This window comes from Podarcis liolepis (assembly GCF_965112155.1).
Source record: "Podarcis liolepis genome assembly, chromosome: 10".
Taxonomy (NCBI): Eukaryota; Metazoa; Chordata; class Lepidosauria; order Squamata; family Lacertidae; genus Podarcis; species Podarcis liolepis.
The window spans coordinates 1996642-2015771 of NC_139562.1; the positions used below are offsets into that span (position 1 = coordinate 1996642).

The window sequence follows — 19130 nt, forward strand, 5'->3', positions numbered from 1 at the left end:
AGGAGGCTGGCTGCTGAAGCATACAGGGAAACTCCCCCTCCTGCGACCAGCTCCCCTCTCCCCTGGTCTCCCAGAGCACACAGAGAAATCCAGTTCAGATCCATGAGCCTGTACATTATATTAATGGGCGTAGGGTTTTTTTGTCCCAACATGCATCACTTTAATCTCATTGACAATAAATTGTATTTTCTGCCCATTCACCCCGTTTGGAGAGGTCCTTTTGGAGCTCCTTGCAATCTCTCTTTGTTTGAACAACCCTGGACAATTTGCTGCCATGAGCAAACTTTGCCCCCTCCCTGCTCCCTCCTAAGTCTAGATCATTTATGAACAAGTTGAAAAGCCACAGGTCCCAATACTGATCTTGAGGGGACTCCACTTTCTGCTCCTCTCCATTCAGAGAACTGTCCCTTTATTAGTACGTGTTCCCCCCTCCCTCCTTCCTTCTGCGCAGTGAAGGGAACCCTGCAGAAAAGTTCTGGGGTGAATTTTGCTTCCCCACACATCCAACACTGCTCAGCATTCAGGGAAATGGACGAGGAAAGCTGGCCACAATCCAAGAGACTGAGGTCAGCAGAAAGCGAAGCAAAGCCTACTCAAAGGGAAACCTCTTCAGCTTCTACCCTTTCTGCTCCCACCATGGCTGAAGAATTGCCATTTCAGAACGGCACAGCTGAATGGAATCCCCACAATCGCTCCTGCTGGAGGAATAGGGGCATTGACCCCTATACTCAAAGGGGATGGCCAGTGATAAGGAAAATCCCGGGTTGAGAGGGCCCAGCTCGTCCCCCATGAGTCTGTGAGGTCAGTGAAAGAAGGAAGTTCCAGCCAAGTACAGTGGTACCTCGAATTACAAACAGCTCATGTTACAAACGCTTCAAGTTACAAACTCCGCTAACCTTGAAGAGTTACAGACCTCCGGAACAAATTAAGTTCGTAACTAGAGGTACCACTGTAATCTGAAGCAAACAAGCGATCAGTAGACCACGATCTTTATTGTTGCGCAACAGATTCCCACATAGAGCAAGAACCCCGAGCCTGAGGTGACATCAACCTTTTTAACTCCCCCCCCCTCACCCAGAATACATTTCAAGTAGCATCTTCACTATGTTAACGGAAAATTCGAGGGTTCTCTTGGGCAGAGGAAGACACCGACCAGAGCAAGTTAGAGCAAAACAGCAGCCAGTAGGCCCGGTCTTTATTTAGAAAAGACTGTCGCGACAGGACTCCCACCGCCCACAAGGTGAAGCAAAATGGAAGCCCCGAACAATGGGAGACCCCAACTTTTATTAACCACTAATCCCCTTAACTACACCCCCAGAATTACATCATATTTACATCATGATTTTATTAAAGGACAGGAGGAGTCGAGGAGGAGCTACCCAGGTAATCCGAGTATCTTGACACCTGGCAGAGACCTCCTCTCTCCCCCCCACATGAGTCATTTCCAGGAGCAAAAGAAAGGGCGAAGTCTTCCTGCCCCCTGAGGGGAATCCGGTCAGGGTCCTTTGTTAGAGTCTGTGTGGAATACACTACCGTATGCAGTTTATTGTTTTTCTGATAGCATTTCGTCTGAGTCCTTCCCGATGGTTATCAAGGTTGCCCCGCCATCCGGAGAAGGGCCGTTGTGTACGTGACCGCGCGGTTCCAGGATTATGGCCGATCAATCCCAGCTCACCCCCCTTTGATAGTCCTTGTAATATGCAGTGTAATAAAAGTGGTCCGGTGAAAATCCATGGTACGGCTGATTTTTGGTGAATTTGTGAAGAATACAGTCACTGAAGTTCAAAGTACTTTCCCTTTTCGGAAGCAACTTGCAACATTTTGATTAGATCAGTCACGGTCCATTGAACTCGGAAATAATGAATTGAGAACTGTCAAAAGGTGAGGGAGCAGGCGCTCGCAGCCTGCAGTACCAGCGTGGCCGCCACAAGGGGCGCTGTTCGACAATGCTGATTGGTTGAGGCGGTCGCCGTTTGACCTAGAGTTCGGTCGTCCGGTCTACTCTCAATAAGGATAGGGCGGCGTGGAGCACTAAAACAGACAGCGGTCAAGCCAGCGCTTCCTTATTTACGGAAGGCTTTTAAGAGATGGCCCTCTAAAGGGACATCTCTAGGGTTAGGAAGGGGAGATACGTGTACGTGTGGATGCGGTGCTTGTGCAGTACATGTTACTGAAAGGGGGGGTGATTTCCGGCGACAACTAGTATGTCATAAGTGGGGAGGGGTATCAAAGGGTTACACAAGTTCAGCAGTTCGTCCTTCTATCAGATACATCTCCGGACACCTCTCAAGTACCCACCACCCAGAGAACAATTAAACTATCGACATACATCCTTGCGCTCAGGGCTTCTCCTGAGATGGGCTTTCAGAAGACCTGGCTTGGTCAGCTGCTTCTATGGAAGTCTGTTGTTGCCCCTTGGTCACTCCCTAGGTGGGGCGAAGTGTACGTGCTCTCATGCTCAGTGGATTATGGCAGGAGGCCCTGTTCTCACTGCCTACATGACTATCCGCTTCCAGGGTCATGGAGGAGGGTGAAGCCTAAATTCACCTTAAAATGGCGTTGGAATGGGAAGAATTGGTTAAAGAATGGCTATTATATGAATTTGCAAAGTTAGGTATCTTTCCCTGAGCTGTCAAGCTGAAAGGATACATTCAGACACAATCTTTGTAACATTCTAGCAACTTTAGGCAATCGAAACCAAAATGGATACATTTCATATACGTTGCCCATAGTCTAAGCAGCAGGAGGGCGCTGAGACAACCGTGCAAAGGCTGAGCTGAATGGCTGGTTTGCAGAGAGTTTCAGCTGTCTACGGATTCCCCCATTGGCTAGGTGTCAAAACATAGCACTCTTGATTGGTGAGCTTCAGTTATTCATAAATCCCATTCATAAAACACAGAGTCCATAAATTCCATTCATAAAATGCAGAGACCGTGTTTTCCTGTATTTATACGATGTGTGTGTTGTTCTTGTGCGACTGAGGGGAGAGGGGTTTTGGACCCAGGGGATAATGTCAGATGGTAAACACATGCACCCTTGTAATTTCTGTGACACCAGGACGGAATTCCCCCACTCTGGTCACACGCAGCTGGGCTCACTTGCCAGAGCCACCTGGAGATCTTGATGGCAATAGCCATCATCCCTGACCACTGGTCTTGCTAGCTCAGGGTGATGGGAGCTGTAGTCCAAAAGCAGCTGGAGACCCAAGTTTGGGAAACCCTGTTCTCCCTGAAGGACAAAGGGGGTTCACTTGCATCAGAGCGTCAGGTGAGCCCTGCAGGATCAGGCCCAAGGGGCCCCTGTCCTCCCAGGGGCCAAGCAGGGGCCTCTTCTGATACATGTGTACCCAATTTAAAATACAAACACCAAGACATTGCACTGAAACTTTAAGTAAATGTGCATGCATGCACTTTCCAAGAGTCTCATTCGAGTAGAGTGCTTAAGAGTTTTGGACTAGGACCTGGGAGATCTGGGTTCAAATCTCCACTCAGTCATGAAGCTCACTGGGTGATGACTTCACAGCCTAACCTACCTCACAGGGTTGTTGTCAGGATGAAACGATGAGGGGGAGAATGACTTAAGACCACACTGAGCTTCTTGAAGAAACAGGTGGTATATCAAGGCATCCAATAAATTTCACTAAGCAGAAAGGTAAGATTCTGTACTTAGGCAAGAAGAATTAGCTGCAGAAATATAAGATGGGGGATACTGGGCTTACCAGTAGTACATGTGGAAAAGACCTGGGGTCTTAGACTAACATGAGTCAACAGTATGATTCAGCAGCAAAAAAGGCTGTTATTCTAGGCTGCGTCCAAAGAAGTCAAGTGTCCAGATCAAGAGAAGTAACAGCCCCACTTTCTTCTGCCTTCTTCAGACCACAGCTGGAGTCCTGTGTCCAGTTCTGGGTGCCCCAATTTAAGAAGGATTTTGACAAGCTGGAAGGTGTGCAGAGGGGGTTGACCAAGACAATTAAGCATTGGGAAACCAAGCCTTCTGAGGAACAGGAAGGGCTGTCAGGTGGAAGGTTGAACAAGCTTGTTTTCACCGGCTCTGGAGGCTGCGACCCAAACCAATGGCTTCAAATTATACACGCCCTTGGAAGGTTGTGGACTCTCCTTACTTGGAGGTTTGTAAGGAGAAGTTTGAAGGCAATGTGTCATGGAAGCTTTAGTTGATACGACCACAGGGTCTCCTGCAGGTCTAAAATTCTATGATTCTCCCCTGTATGAATTCTTTGATGGGCCATGAGCTTGGTCCTCTTACTGAAGCTCTTTTCACATTCCAAGCACTGATATGGTTTCTCACCACTGTGAATTATTTGATGGGAAATGAGACCAGAGCTCACAGTGAAGCCCTTCCCACATTGGGAGCACTGATATGGTTTCTCACCACTGTGAATTCTTGGGTGTGCCATGAGATTGGCATGGTGACTAAAGGTCTTTCCACATTCCAAGCACTGATATGGTTTCCCCCCTGTGTGAATTCTTTGGTGGGAAGTGAGATCGGCTCTCTGGAGGAAACTCTTTCCACAATCCAAGCATTGATAGGATTTCTCCCTGGTAGGAATGCTTTGATGGGTAGCGAGATGGGCGCTTTTACAGAAGCTCTTTCCACGTTCCAAGCACTGTGAATTCTTTGGTGGGAAGTGAGATTGGCTCTATGGCAGTAACTCTTTCCACATTCCGAGCACTGATAGGGTTTCTCACCACTGTGAATTCTTTGATGGGAAATGAGACTTGCCTTCTGACTGAAGCTGTTTCCACAATTCACGCATTGATAGGGTTTCTCCCCAGTATGAATTCTTTGGTGGGAAGCGACACCGGAGCTCACAGTGAAACTCTTCCCACATTCTGAGCACTGAAAGGGTTTCTCACCACTGTGAATCCTTTGATGGGCCGTGAGATTCGCCCTGTGATTAAAGCTCTTCCCACATTCCGAGCACTGATAGGGTTTCTCACCTGTATGAATTATTTGATGGGCTGTGAGATGGGTGCTCTGACTGAAGCTCTTTCCACACACTCGGCATTGAAATGGCTTCTCCCCCCTGTGAATTCTCTGTTGTTTATGGAAGGTTGTGCTTGTATTAAAGCTTTCCCTACAATCCAAGCCCTGATAGGGTTTCTCCCTGCTGTGAGTTATTTGATGTGAAATGAGATGTGCACTGTTACTGAAGCTCTTTCCACATTCCAAGTATTTCAGTGGGTCCTCCCCTGTGGGAATTATTTCCTGTGAAGTGAGGCTTTCATTCCAACAGAAAGTTTCCCGCCATTCAGAGAACTGAGAGGGTTTCTTCCCAATAGCATTTCTTTGGTGGGTAGTCGAATGGGAGCTGTGACTGAAGCTCTCTCCACACTCCAAGAGTGGCAATGGCTTCTCCACTGTGTGGATTCTGTCATGGGCGTCCTCTTTCTCAATTTCCAAATCATCACCACCTGCAATGAAGAAAGAAATGGATTAGAGCTGCAGGAAGAAATGGAGTGCCACTGTATTTAATATTGATCTCTAACCCTTGTGATAGAGGAAGAATTCCATGCATCAACATTGCTGACCACACACTAGAGGTGGTCAGTGTTAGAAACAGAGATAGGACAGCTAGGACATAAAGAGGACCTTAAACCTAGGTTATGGGCTCAAAAATTGAATGTCCATATGCACTCTCTTATGACAAAAATACAAAGCCGAAAAGGAATGAACAGCAGCTAAAATAATATGCTCATTTTTCACATGGTCTAGTCCTTCCCCTGCCCACCCCCCTGATTTTTAAAGAAGGTCTCTCCTTCAGTCTTCAAAGAGTAGCTGGAAGTGGAGAGGAAGAAAAAGGTCCTCCTTTCCTTCCACTCTGCAGTTTTAATCCGCAATCTTAGGTTCTGCCAGCAGAGCTCGGAAACTGCTCGTGTCTATGACATTCCCTGTTGCAAAATGTGCCTAGAACCATGCGAGTTTCAGACAGTGGAGGTGGTGGATGATTGTGTCTACCTAAGAAACCAACAACCTGACAAATACCCCTTCCTCTTGCTTCATGTGGGAACCAATGACACTGCAAGCAATAGCCTCCAGAAGATCAAAAGAGATTATGAGGCTCTGGGCAGGAAATTGAAGCAATTAAATGCACAAATTGTCATCTCATCTGTCCTCCCAGTTGAACGACGTGGCCCAGGGAGAGAGGGAAAAATAGTGGAAGTGAACAGCTGGCTTCGCAAATGGTGTAAACAGGAACGGTTTAGATTCTTAGATCACGGACTGCAGTTTCTTGAAGATGGACTTCTGGCAAGCGATGGGCTGCACCTCACAACGGTTGGGAGGAATGTTTTTGCAAAAAATCTCAGAAACCTCATCAGGAGGGCTTTAAACTGACCAATGTGGGGGAGGGAGACAGTGCTCCTGAAGGTAGGAGTCTATCAATTGATGAAGATGATCATCCAAATGTCATAGACCGAATGGAGCAAACAGCACGCAGACCTAGTGGTGGGAGGAAAAAATCCTTAAATAAGAGACACGGGGGAATGATTAATGTACTTCAATGTCTGTACACTAATGCGCAAAGCATGGGAAATAAACAAGATGAGCTTGAGCTCTTGGTACAGCAAACTAAATATGACATAATAGGCATCACTGAAACCTGGTGGGATAAGTCCCATGATTGGAATGTAAAAATGGAGGGATACAATCTATTTCAGAGAAACAGACCAGACAAGAAAGGAGGAGGAGTGGCGTTATATGTCAGGGATGTGTATACCTGTGAAGAGATCCAAGATTTAGAACCTCAAAGCCAAAGTGAGAGCATTTGGGTCAAAATTTAAGGAGAGAAGAATAACAGGGACCTCATTGTGGGAGTTTACTATAGATCCCCAAGCCAATCGGAGGACATAGATGATGCCTTCCTGGAACAGATGGCCAAGCATGCAAAAGGAAGGGAGATAGTAGTAATGAGGGACTTCAATTACCCAGATATTTGTTGGATGTCAAACTCAGCCAAGAGCATAAGGTCAAACAGATTCCTCACTGCCCTTGCAGACAACTTCATTGTCCAGAAAGTGGGAGAAGCAACAAGAGGAACAGCCATTTTAGATCTGGTCCTAACCAATGTTGATGACCTGGTTAGTGGGGTAGAAGTGGAAGGATCATTAGGCACGAGTGATCATGCTCTTCTGAAGTTTACTATACAGCGGAAAGGAGCAGCCAAGCATACTAGGACTCAATTTCTTGACTTTAAGAAAGCCGACTTCATAAAACTTAGGGAAGTGCTGGGTGAGATCCCATGGACAGTAATACTAAAAGGAAAGGGAGTTCATGATGGCTGGGAGTTTGTTAAGAGGGAGATAGTAAAAGCACAACTTCAGGCAATACCAATGAGACGGAAACATGGAAGGTGCCTAAAGAAGCCAGGGTGGCTATCTAAAGAACTTTTAACTGAGTTAAGATTAAAAAAGGATGTGTACAAAAAATGGAAAAGGGGGGAAACCACCAAAGAAGAATTCAAACAAATAGCCAGCACGTGTAGACACAAAGTCAGAAAAGCTAAAGCACAGAATGAACTCAGGCTTGCTAGAGAGGTTAAAAGCAACAAAAAAGGCTTTTATGGGTATGTTCGTAGCAAAAGGAAGAACAAAGAAACAGTGGGGTCACTCAGAGGAGAAGATGGTGAAATGCAAACAGGGGACACAGAAAGGGCTGAACTCCTCAATGCCTTCTTTGCCTCAGTCTTCTCCGATAAAGAAAACAATGCCCGACCTGAAGAATTTGGAGCAAATGATTCAGCAGAGGAAACACAGCCCAGAATAACTAAGGAGATAGTACAAGAATACTTGGCTAGTTTAGATGTATTCAAGTCTCCAGGGCCAGATGAACTGCATCCAAGAGTATTAAAAGAACTGGCAGATGTGATCTCAGAACCACTGGCAGTCATCTTTGAGAATTCCTGGAGAACAGGCGAAGTCCCAGCAGACTGGAGGAGGGCAAATGTTGTACCTATTTTCAAAAAGGGGAAAAGAGAGGACCCAAATAATTATGACCCAGTGAGTCTGACATCAATACCAGGGAAGATTCTGGAGCAGATCATTAAGCAAACAGTCTGTGAGCACCTAGAAAGGAATGCTGTGATCACCAATAGTCAGCATGGATTTCTGAAAAATAAGTCATGTCAGACTAACCTGATCTCGTTTTTTGACAGAATTACAAGCCTGGTAGATGAAGGGAACGCAGTGGATGTAGCCTACCTTGATTTCAGCAAGGCATTTGGCAAGGTGCCCCATGATATTCTTGTAAAGAAGCTGGTAAAATGCGTTCTTGACTATGCTACCACTCAGTGGATTTGTAACTGGCTGACTGACCGAACCCAAAGGGTGCTCATCAATGGTTCCTCTTCATCCTGGAGAAGAGTGACTAGTGGGGTGCCACAGGGTTCTGTCTTGGGCCCGGTCTTATTCAACATCTTATCAACGACAAGATGGGTGACACCTGGCTTGACAGCAGTACATGTGAAAAGGATCTAGGAGTCTTGGTTGACCACAAACTTGACATGAGCCAACAGTGTGATGCGGCAGCTAAAAAAGCCAATGCAATTCTGGGCTGCATCAATAGGAGTACAGCATCTAGATCAAGGGAAGTAATAGTGCCACTGTATTCTGCTCTGGTCAGACCTCACCTGGAGTACTGTGTCCAGTTCTGGGCACCACAATTCAAGAAGGACACTGACAAACTGGAACGTGTCCAGAGGAGGGCAACCAAAATGGTCAAAGGCCTGGAAACGATGCCTTATGAGGAACGGCTAAGGGAGCTGGGCATGTTTAGCCTGGAGAAGAGGAGGTTAAGGGGTGATATGATAGCCATGTTCAAATATATAAAAGGATGTCACATAGAGGAGGGAGAAAGGTTGTTTTCTGCTGCTCCAGAGAAGCGGACACGGAGCAATGGATCCAAACTACAAGAAAGAAGATTCCACCTAAACATTAGGAAGAACTTCCTGACAGTAAGAGCTGTTTGACAGTGGAATTTGCTGCCAAGGAGTGTGGTGGAGTCTCCTACTTTGGAGGTCTTTAAGCAGAGGCTTGACAGTCATATGTCAGGAGTGCTCTGATGGTGTTTCCTGCTTGGCAGGGGGTTGGACTCGATGGCCCTTGTGGTCTCTTCCAACTCTATGATTCTATGATTCTAACCTCTTCGTTGATGCTGACCTGGACAAGTGTACTGGTGAGGCAGTTACGGCAATGGCTCACCTCTCCAAAAGAGTATGGGCGAATGGGATGCTTACCGTTCAATACCAAGATGAAGGTCTATCAGGATTGTGTGTTGAGCAAGCTGCTTTGTGAAGTGAGTCATGGACAATTACAACCATCAGAAACAACCCCTCAATGCCTTCCACAAGCTCTGTGTCAAGAAGATTTTGGGCAATACAAGGCAGGACAGTGTCAAACAAAGATGTGCTTTCCTAACCTCAAATTCCCAGCATGTTCCCATTCCATTCTCAGCAAGGTCTATGCTGGCTTGATCATGTCCAAGGTCAAAACAGTTGATAGCCCTCCATTTAAGGTGAGTTTAAGGGGTATTAGAATCCCAAATGCTGCAAGTGGCCCTGTAGAGCTCCCTCAAAACCAGGGAGGCTTATCACAGAGAGATATGCATGGAATTTCCAAAGAGAGATTAGGATCCACAAGGGAGCCTTACTGAGAGAGGCCACGATCCCATGATTCTCCTCCATGACTTCCTTATGCAGAGCTCTCTGGTCAGGATCCAGCAACACCCATTCCTTGTCTGTGAAATGAACAGCAACATCTTCAAAGCACACTGGACCCTAAGAGAGAAATGATGAGGTCCTGCTGCACGTTTTAATTGTGGGTGCTGCTTTTAATGTCTTAGTGGAATTCTTTTCTTGTGTGATTTAGTGATGGACATTAATCTCTGTGTAAATGGGTAGAACTCTACATTGTGTTCTGAAAATCCTTCTGTCTGTGCCAGATGGAAGGATCCCCTCTCTGCTCCCCATGTGCTGTTCTTGGGGGGGGGGGGAGACCCTTCTGATGCCCTAAAGACAACTTCAAGAAGTGCACTGGGGGAATGGAGGGAGGAGAAGGTGGGGAAACCCCATTGTGCAACTGATGCGACAAGATAGGTGATTCCTGGGAACTATTTTTGAGGCTTGATGAACTGCTTAGAAGCCTATCATAGCATTCAATGATAACTCTAGAAATAAAACGACAATGACTTATGAATGATCTTATTGACCTTCTGAAGGTGAGTTACGGCAAAGTGGCTGTTCCTTATTCTCAGCACATTAAGCTTCTTGAATGGCATTCCCAGCCTCTTGGCTTCTGTCTAGGCTGCCCTTGACAAAGATGCCTTCAGAGAAGCTTGGACAGAAGCCAAGAGGAGGAGAGACATTCCTTGGGGGCCAGAGGCACCCTGGCTGCCCCACCCCTCAGCCCCCTTCCCCACAGGGCTCCCTCCCTCTACCTGGGCTGCTTCCACAGCCATTTTTTCTCCTTAACCACCAGGAATAGATGGAAGAGGAGGTCTTGCTGGCATCATCTGGTCACCTGCAAGAGACAGAGGTAATTGGGAAACCAGGAGTGCAGCTGCTCCCAAAAAGGTCTCACCTTCTGAGTGCATCTGGACATTTGGACCCATTTTATAATTTATTTGGGTTAAAAAATACATCTCCCTCCTTGGTGCTCTTGGTGTCTTCCTCCCTCCCCCCCAAAAAAATATATATCAAGAACCCATGGATTTGTTTTGATATCCACAGAAAGGGACCAAACGGAGAACGGACTCCTTCCTTACCCAGCAGCCTCTCTCTGGTGTCCAATGGAGTCCTTTTGGTCTCAGAGGAATCTGGGCCCATTTCTGCAAACAGATCCTGTCTCTAAAATAGCAACAAAGATTCAAAACAGAGAATATGAAGAAGAGTTAGAAAAGGAATGACAGAGGCAAAAACTGAAGGGCAATCTGATAATATTCAATGGCTGCTTTCCAAAAAAAGGATGGTATATTAATAGTGATTTTTCAGATATTGTCACTCAAGTTCGGAGCCCCTTTGGAGTATCCAGAGGAAAGTCTCTCTCACCTGCTTTCTCTCTGCCTGCTTTCTCTCCTCTGCCTGACTCAGGAGGAAACCTTCGGCCAGCGCCACTGCCTGGGTACTGGTCTCTGTTCCGCATTCCCTCACCCAGTTCTCCATCTCCAGTGGAAGGACAGCCAGGAACTGCTCCAAGATCACCAGGTCCAGCATCTCAGCTTTTGTGTGCCTTTCTGGCTTCAGCCATTGATGGTAAAGGTTGTAGAGTCGGCTGCAAACCTCTCGAGGTCCTTTGGCCTCCTGGAAGCAGAACTACCTGAACTGCTGGCTCTGCACCTCTGAGCAAAGGGTGTCCTCCTCACCCAGGATCTTCTGCACAGTTTTTTCCCAGAATCCCCCACTGCTCCCAGTTCTGATGGCATGGTCTCTTCCTGCTTCATGGCCAGCTGAGTTTTCCTCATCCATCTGTGCTCTCAGGAAGCCTCCAAGAGAGATGAAGGAATCCCTTGATCTTCTGCCAAGTTCTGTCTGTCGGAATCAGAGGTGCTAGGAAATTCTACAAACCGAATACATCGTTCTGTTACAAAACTGACATATTGCCTGGAAGAGGAAAATGTTCTGTGAGGAAGCATGTATGAGTCTTGAAAGAGCCAGCTCTGGACTCCACCACAACTCAGACTCTTGAGGTTTCTTTAGAAAGGAGAAAGAAAATGTATTTTTTGCTCCATAAGATGCACCTGACTATAAGGCACACCTAGTTTTTAGAAGGGGAATGCAAGAAAAAAAAAAACATTTTTAAAGGGAGTACTGAGCAGAGCCTGTATGGATCCCAGGCTCTGCTCAGCGCTCCCTTTCACGAGCCGCGTGGAGCGTGTGTGTGGTGCTTGCAGGCTTTTTCCCAGGAGGGAGAAGCCCCCAAGAGCCCCGCACACATGCTCCACGCGGCTAGTGAAAGGGAGTGTGGCTCTTGGGAGCTTCTCCAGGAGGTGGGGGAAGGGACTGAGGGGCAGCCCCTCAGTCCCTTCCCCCACCTCCCACAAAAGCCAGCAAGAGCCGCACGCTCTTTAAAGGGTGCACGGCTCCTGCGGGCTTTTCTACGAGGAGGGAGAAGGAACTGACTGGCCGCGTCAGTTCCTCCTCCCTCCTCTGGGAAAAGCTTGCAAGAGCCGCGCGGAGCGTATGTGCAGCTCTTGGGGGTGTTTTCTGCCTGCCTCCCGCCTGCATTCCCTCCATAAGACGCACACACATTTCCCCTTTTTAGGAGGGAAAAAGTGTGTCTTATGGAGAGACAAATACAGTAAGTCTCCAACCTTCCTAGAGGGAAAGTGACCATGCAAAATGTGCAGGGAACTGCTGGTCTTTCTGAGAGATGAATCAGCCTGGTTGCTCCTGCCTTTCAGAGTTTTCAGTCAAGGAATGAAGTCAGAACTGTGATTGACAAGTGACTCATTTGTACTGAGTGTTATCTGAGCATTGGGTTATAGTGGGGGTCCTAACTCAGGGTTCCTCAAGAGTTGCTCTCCTGCTCAGCCCCATTCAGTGCACATTTATTCCCTTATCTGGCTAACTCCTGAGGGCCAAATGACATGTGGGTGGGGTCAAAGGACAACAACACTCAAAAGCAAATGAAGTGGGACTCGCCTTTCTATGCGTGTAATGTGTTTTCAACTGTTCTTATTGCTGTTTTTTAAATTTTGTAATCTGCTCGTGGAAATTCGGGTGATGGGCAGGGAACAAGCAATAAGGATGATGATGTTACATTGCTTAACATGTCCCCTGCCCAGTCATGAATACTTGAGGACACTCCTGGGTCCATCATGGTCGCTTGAGGCCCATGTCCAGCTCAGGCTAGTTCCCCACCCCACAGACCTTTCGGGACAGAGAGGACATGGCCCTGGTCCTCCCTGCTCTGCACCAGATGGGATGGTTGCAACGCTCTCTGTGTGGAACTGCCTTGAAGGCGACTCGGGAACTGGCCCAAAATGCAACAGCCAGATGATTGGCTGGGCTGCCTCTCTTTATGAATGGCATTTCTCTCCCACCTCTTTCCCCAAGATCAAGGCGGCATCCATGGGTCTACCCCTCTCCACTGAGTCCCCCCACAACAAACACATTGGATTCCTTTTTTAAAAACAGTTGCGCTGGTTGTTTCCTTTCCAGCAGGACCTCTCCTGCTCTCAGTGCCTTGGCTTGTGAGACCTCCAGTGGTGCTTTCATAGAACGATAGAGGTGGAAGGCACCCCAAGGATCATCTAGCTCAACCCCAAGCAATCTCAGAGGACACACTTGCATCTGGAGGAACTAAGCACTGGAGGAGAAAATGAGTCCTGCAGGATCAGGCCATAGGGCTGCCCCATAGAGCAGAGGAACCCCCCCCCATCGCCCTCTCCTCCTCCTCCACGGATTGGTCTCCTCCTCTTTTAACGCCACCTTGATTGGTGGCCTCCCTGGCTCTTGTGGGAGGCAGTTCCACAGGTTTTACTCTGCCCTGCAAGAGGAAGCGCTTTCTCTTCTCTGCCGCCCTTCCTTCCTTCCTTCCTTCCTTCCTTCCTTCCTTCCTTCCTTCCTTCCTTCCTTCCTTGCACAGGTGAGGTTTTAGGGACCAGGGTATATTTCATGTCTGAATGTTTCCATCCGCAGCCAACCTCTGTCATAAAAGGGGACTGATCCATACATCTGAATGGACCCAAGGGGCCAGCAGCGCATCCATGCAAAGGAAGAGCAGACCTGCCGCCCTCCTGCGACCCTGACTTGCCCCCCTTTCGCCATGCAGCGCTGGGACCCCCGCTCTCCCCATGGGCCCTATCCTGGGAGAGAGGAGACTCACCGGATCCCAACAGGCGCCCCCCCCCAGGCAGCCTCTGCAGAGCCGAACCAACGGGACCCCCACACGCCCGACTTCTTGCAGGAAAGGGAGGGGTTGGGCTTTCGCTCTGGAGGACCCTGCCCCCCCCCCCGTCTTACTTTCCTGTCTAGGAATCTAGCTCGTTTCTGTTTAGCCCTTGGCAAGAAGAGCACACCCAACTCACGACTCTCCCTCTCCCGAGAGCAGGAGCATCGCGTACCAATGGCATCCCGAGAAGGCAGAGTAGGAGAGGTTTATGGATTATTTCCGGCAACGGATACATTCAGTTTTGGACAGCAGCTGAACAGCTGGCCCCTGAACACGGGTCCTAAGAAATCTTCACTGGCTCCTGGTCCATTTCCGAGCACCATTCAAAGTGCTGGCGCTGACCTTGAAAGCCCCAAATGGTCTCAGCCCAGTAGAAGGGGAGGAGCGCCTCCACGTCCATCGCTCAGCCCGGACACTGAGGTCCAGCTCCGAGGGTCTTCTGGCAGGTCCCTCATTGCGAGAAGTGAGGTTACAGAGGGCCTTCTCGGTTGTCGTGACTGCCCTGTGGAACACCCTCCCACCAGATGTCAAGGAGACAAACCTCCGTAGATGCCTAAAAGCAGCTCCGTATCGGGAAGCTTTTAATACAGTATTTCATGTTGGGTCATGTTTTCTTCTATTCTTTTGGAAGCTGCCCAGAGACAATGTTCTTGTTCTTGTTGTACATGTTGTTGTCGTTGGACATACAGCTTTTCATAGCCAACAACACAGAGATAAAGGGCTGCTTCGTGTGGGCTTATGGTTCTGGTGCTTGTGGATTTCATGGGATTTACAGTAATGTCATGCCATTATAAATGCATGGGGATAAGTGCATTTACACAGACACATTTCCGCAAAAAGACCCAAACTCCAGCATGTAGCCACAGGTGATACAATAGGAGCCGTTCTGCAAATGGCCTTTGCAACACAACTCACTGGGTGGTAACAAAGTATACACACTTGCCTCTTTACAACGTAGCCCCGTTTCCTCAATGAATCCACCCATTTCTTGATGAAATGTAACTTCTGCCAGGAAAAGCTGAGCTGAAATAGTAAGGAGAGCAAAACAGCAGCCCTGTCTGACCCCCGTCACGTGGCAGGAGATTCTTCCTGAGGGGCCCCCCCCCACCTGAGATGGGTATGACATCATGGATGATCCATATGATCCATTGGTGATCCCCACTGATACGGAATGGGGGGCATGTCTTCTTCACCTTCTTCTTCGCTACAATATATCCATTTATTTCCAATTGTCAATGTCAAAAGGGACTCAAATCTATAAAATTCATAGAAAATCAACGTGCCAATTTGCTCAATTTCTCTAGGACTCCATGACACCTCCCCTGTCCTCCATAATCCCTCAAGCAAGGTGTCAAGACCCTAATCCTGTCAAATCACTCTGCCAAGCCTTTCCTCCGAGCAATGCCAGTACATGGACCATTGTCTATTCATCACCGGTATTCAGGATGCGCTTATCTGCGCATATCTCCAGCTCTGCATATTCCCCCCTCCCTCCTCCATATGTTGTTGTTGTTTAGTCGTTTAGTCGTGTCCGACTCTTCGTGACCCCATGGACCAGAGCACGCCAGGCACCTCTGTCCTCCACTACCTCCCGCAGTTTGGTGAAACTCATGCTGGTAACTTCGAAAACACTGTCCAACCATCTCGTCCTCTGTCGCCCCCTTCTCCTTGTGCCCTCCATCTTTCCCAGCATCAGTGTCTTCTCCAGGGAGTCTTCTCTTCTCATGAGGTGGCCAAAGTACTGGAGCCTCAGCTTCACGATCTGTCCTTCCAGTGAGCACTCAGGGCTGATTTCCTTAAGAATGGATGCGTTTGATCTTCTTGCAGTCCATGGGACTCTCAAGAGTCTTCTCCAGCACCATAATTCAAAAGCATCAATTCTTCGGCGATCAGCCTTCTTTATTGTCCAGCTCTCACTTCCATACATCACTACTGGGAAAACCATGGCTTTAAGTATACGGACCTTTGTTGGCAAGGTGATGTCTCTACTTCTCAAGATGCTGTCTAGGCCTGTCATTGCCCTTCTCCCAAGAAGCAGGCGTTTTTTAATATCGTGGCTGCTGTCACCATCTGCAGTGATCATGGAGCCCAAGAAAGTAAAATCTCTCACTGCCTCCATTTCTTCCCCTTCTATTTGCCAGGAGGTGATGGGACCAGTGGCCATGATCTTCTTTTTTTGATGTTGAGCTTCAGACCATGTTTTGCGCTCTCCTCTTTCACCCTCATTAAAAGATTCTTTAATTCCTCCTCACTTTCTGCCATCAAGGTTGTGTCATCTGCATATCTGAGGTTGTTGATATTTCTTCCGGCAATCTTAATTCCAGCTTGGGATTCATCCAGCCCAGCCTTTCGCATGATGTATTCTGCATATAAATTAAATAAGCAGGGAGACAAAATACAGCCTTGTCGTACTCCTTTCCCAATTTTGAACCAATCAGTTGTTCCATATCCAGTTCTAACTGTAGCTTCTTGTCCCACATAGAGATTTCTCAGGAGACAGATGAGGTGATCAGGCACTCCCATTTCTTTAAGAACTTGCCATAGTTTGCTGTGGTCGACACAGTCAAAGGCTTTTGCATAGTCAATGAAGCAGAAGTAGATGTCTTTCTGGAACTCTCTAGCTTTCTCCATAATCCAGCGCATGTTTGCAATTTGGTCTCTGGTTCCTCTGCCTCTTCTAAATCCAGCTTGCACTTCTGGGAGTTCTCGATCCACATACTGCTTGAGCCTTCCTTGTAGAATTTTAAGCATAACCTTACTAACGTGTGAAATGAGTGCAATTGTGCGGTAGTTGGAGCATTCTTTGGCACTGCCCTTCTTTGGGATTGGGATGTAGACTGATCTTCTCCAATCTTCTGGCCACTGCTGAGTTTTCCAAATTTGCTGGCATATTGAGTGTAGCACCTTAACAGCATCATCTTTTAAAATTTTAAATAGTTCAGCTGGAATACCATCACTTCCACTGGCCTTGTTATTTGCAGTGCTTTCTAAGGCCCATTTGACTTCACTTTCCATGATGTCTGGCTCAAGGTCAGCAACCACACTACCTGGGGTGTACGAGACATCCATATCTTTCTGGTATAATTCCTCTGTGTATTCTTGCCACCTCTTCTTGATGTCTTCTGCTTCTGTTAGGTCCTTACCACTTTTGTCCTTTATTGTGGTAATGTTTGTACGAAATGTTCCTTTCATATCTCCAATTTTCTTGAACAGATCTCTGGTTCTTCCCATTCTGTTGTTTTCCTCTATTTGTTTGCATTGCTCGTTTAAGAAGGCCTTCTTGTCTCTCCTTGCTATTCTTTGGAAATCTGCATTCAGTTTCCTGTATCTTTCACTATCTCCCTCGCATTTTGCTTGCCTTCTCTCCTCCGCTATTTGTAAGGCCTCGTTGGACAGCCACTTTGCTTTCTTGCATTTCCTTTTCATTGGGATGGTTTTCGTTGCTGCCTCCTGTACAATGTTACGAGCCTCCATCCATAGTTCTTCAGGCACTCTGTCCACCAAATCTAAATCCTTAAACCTGTTCGTCACTTCCACTGTGTATTCATAAGGGATTTGACTTAGATTGTATCTTACCGGCCCAGTGGTTTTTCCTACTTTCTTCAGTTTAAGCTTGAATTTTGCTATAAGAAGCTGATGATCTGAGCCACAGTCAGCTCCAGGTCTTGTTTTTGCTGACTGTATAGAGCTTCTCCATCTTTGGCTGCAGAGAATATAATCAATCTGATTTCGATGCTGCCCGTCTGGTGATGTCCATGTGTTGAGTCGTCTCTTGTGTTGTTGGAAAAGTGTGTTTGTGATGACCAGCTTGTTCTCTTGACAGAACTCTATTAGCCTTTGCCCTGCTTCGTTTTGATCTCCAAGGCCAAACTTGCCAGTTGTTCCTTTTATCTCTTGCCTCCCTACTTTAGCATTCCAATCCCCTATAATGAGAAGAACATCCTTCTTTGGTGTCACTTCTATAAGGTGTTGTAAGTCTTCATAGAATTGGTCAATTTCAGTTTCTTCAGCACCAGTAGTTGGTGCATAAACTTGGATTACTGTGATGTTAAAAGGTCTGCCTTGGATTCGTATCGAGATCATTCTATCATTTTTGAGATTGCATCCCAGTACAGCTTTCGCCACTCTTTTGTTGACTATGAGGGCCACTCCATTTCTTTTACGGGTTTCTTGCCCACAGTAGTAGATGTGATGGTCATCCGAACTGAATTCGCCCATTCCCGTCCATTTTAATTCACTGATGCCCAGGATGTCAATATTTATTCTTGCCATCTCATTTTTTACCACCTCCAACTTACCCAGGTTCATGGTTCTTACATTCCAGGCTCCTATGCAATATTTTTCTTTACAGCATTGGACTTTCCTTTTGCTTCCAGGCATATCCGCAACTGAGCGTCCTTTCGGCTTTGGCCCAGCCGCTTCATCAGCTCTGGATCTACTTGTACTTGCCCTCCGCTCTTCCCCAGTAGCATGTTGGACGCCTTCCGACCTGAGGGGCTCATCTTCCAGCGTCATAACTTTTATATGCCTGTTGTCTTTGTCCATGGAGTTTTCTTGGCAAGGATACTGGAGTGGCTTGCCGGTTCCTCCTCCAGGTGGATCACGTTTGGTCAAAACTCTCCACTATGACCTGTTCATCTTGTGTGCCCTGCTCGGCGTAGTTCATAGCTTCTCTGAGTTCTTCAAGCCCCTTCGCCACGGCAAGGCAGTGATCCATGAAGGGGCCTCCATATGTTAATCCTGTGTAACCCAACCTCTTCTTAAAGTATTCATGATGTAATCTGTGTAACCCAGCCTCTTCTTAATGTATTCATGATGTAACTGGGATGTATTTTGCACTGTATTCTGGGACATGGAGGGAAATTTCAAAAGTTCATGTCACCCCTTTCTCGCTGTTCAATCTCGCCTTGAACCTGTTGCGCAATAAACTTGGATCTTCTGCAGTTTGCTCCTGTCTCCGGCTGAGCTCATTTTCCTCCGCAGGGACCCGCGGACTTAGTCCGACGAGCTGGGTGGCAGAGCAGCCTCGCACCCAGATTTTACCATAACACCATGATGCAAGCAGACTGGTCCAAAGAGCAGATCTCTATGCCTGAATGAAATGGGTCTGCGGTGATGGATTCTGGAGTCAAGAAATCCGCCCTTTCCAATGATCTCTCAGGCTGGCCAGGGAGCAGGAATCGCCAGGCATCCCGGATGACAGACTTGTCATGTTGCCAAAACATG

At 47.4% G+C, this 19130-nt stretch overlaps 1 protein-coding gene and 1 long non-coding RNA gene across 3 annotated transcripts; one reads left to right on the top strand and one right to left on the bottom strand.

Moving 5' to 3' along the window:
- Positions 1–1088: 1088 nt before the first annotated feature.
- Positions 1089–11811, bottom strand: LOC310686909 (uncharacterized protein). 2 transcript variants are annotated; one of them, XM_083461434.1, is made up of 5 exons: positions 11075–11107; positions 10777–10858; positions 10450–10532; positions 9664–9790; positions 1089–5432 (listed from the first exon to the last, which is right to left on the bottom strand). In XM_083461434.1, exons 3-5 carry the CDS (start codon positions 10468–10470, stop codon positions 4342–4344), a joined length of 1239 nt encoding a protein of 412 aa, XP_083317560.1. In that variant the 5' UTR covers positions 10471–10532; positions 10777–10858; positions 11075–11107; the 3' UTR covers positions 1089–4341. The 2 variants fall into 2 exon arrangements, with proteins under 2 accessions (XP_083317560.1, XP_083317559.1); XM_083461433.1 differs by lacking the exon at positions 10450–10532 and having other exon boundaries at positions 9664–9750; positions 11060–11811.
- LOC310687093 lies at positions 11388–18852 on the top strand. Its single transcript, XR_014516212.1, has 2 exons — positions 11388–11478; positions 13852–18852. It is a non-coding gene; the product is annotated as an uncharacterized lncRNA (long non-coding RNA).
- Positions 18853–19130: the final 278 nt, after the last annotated feature.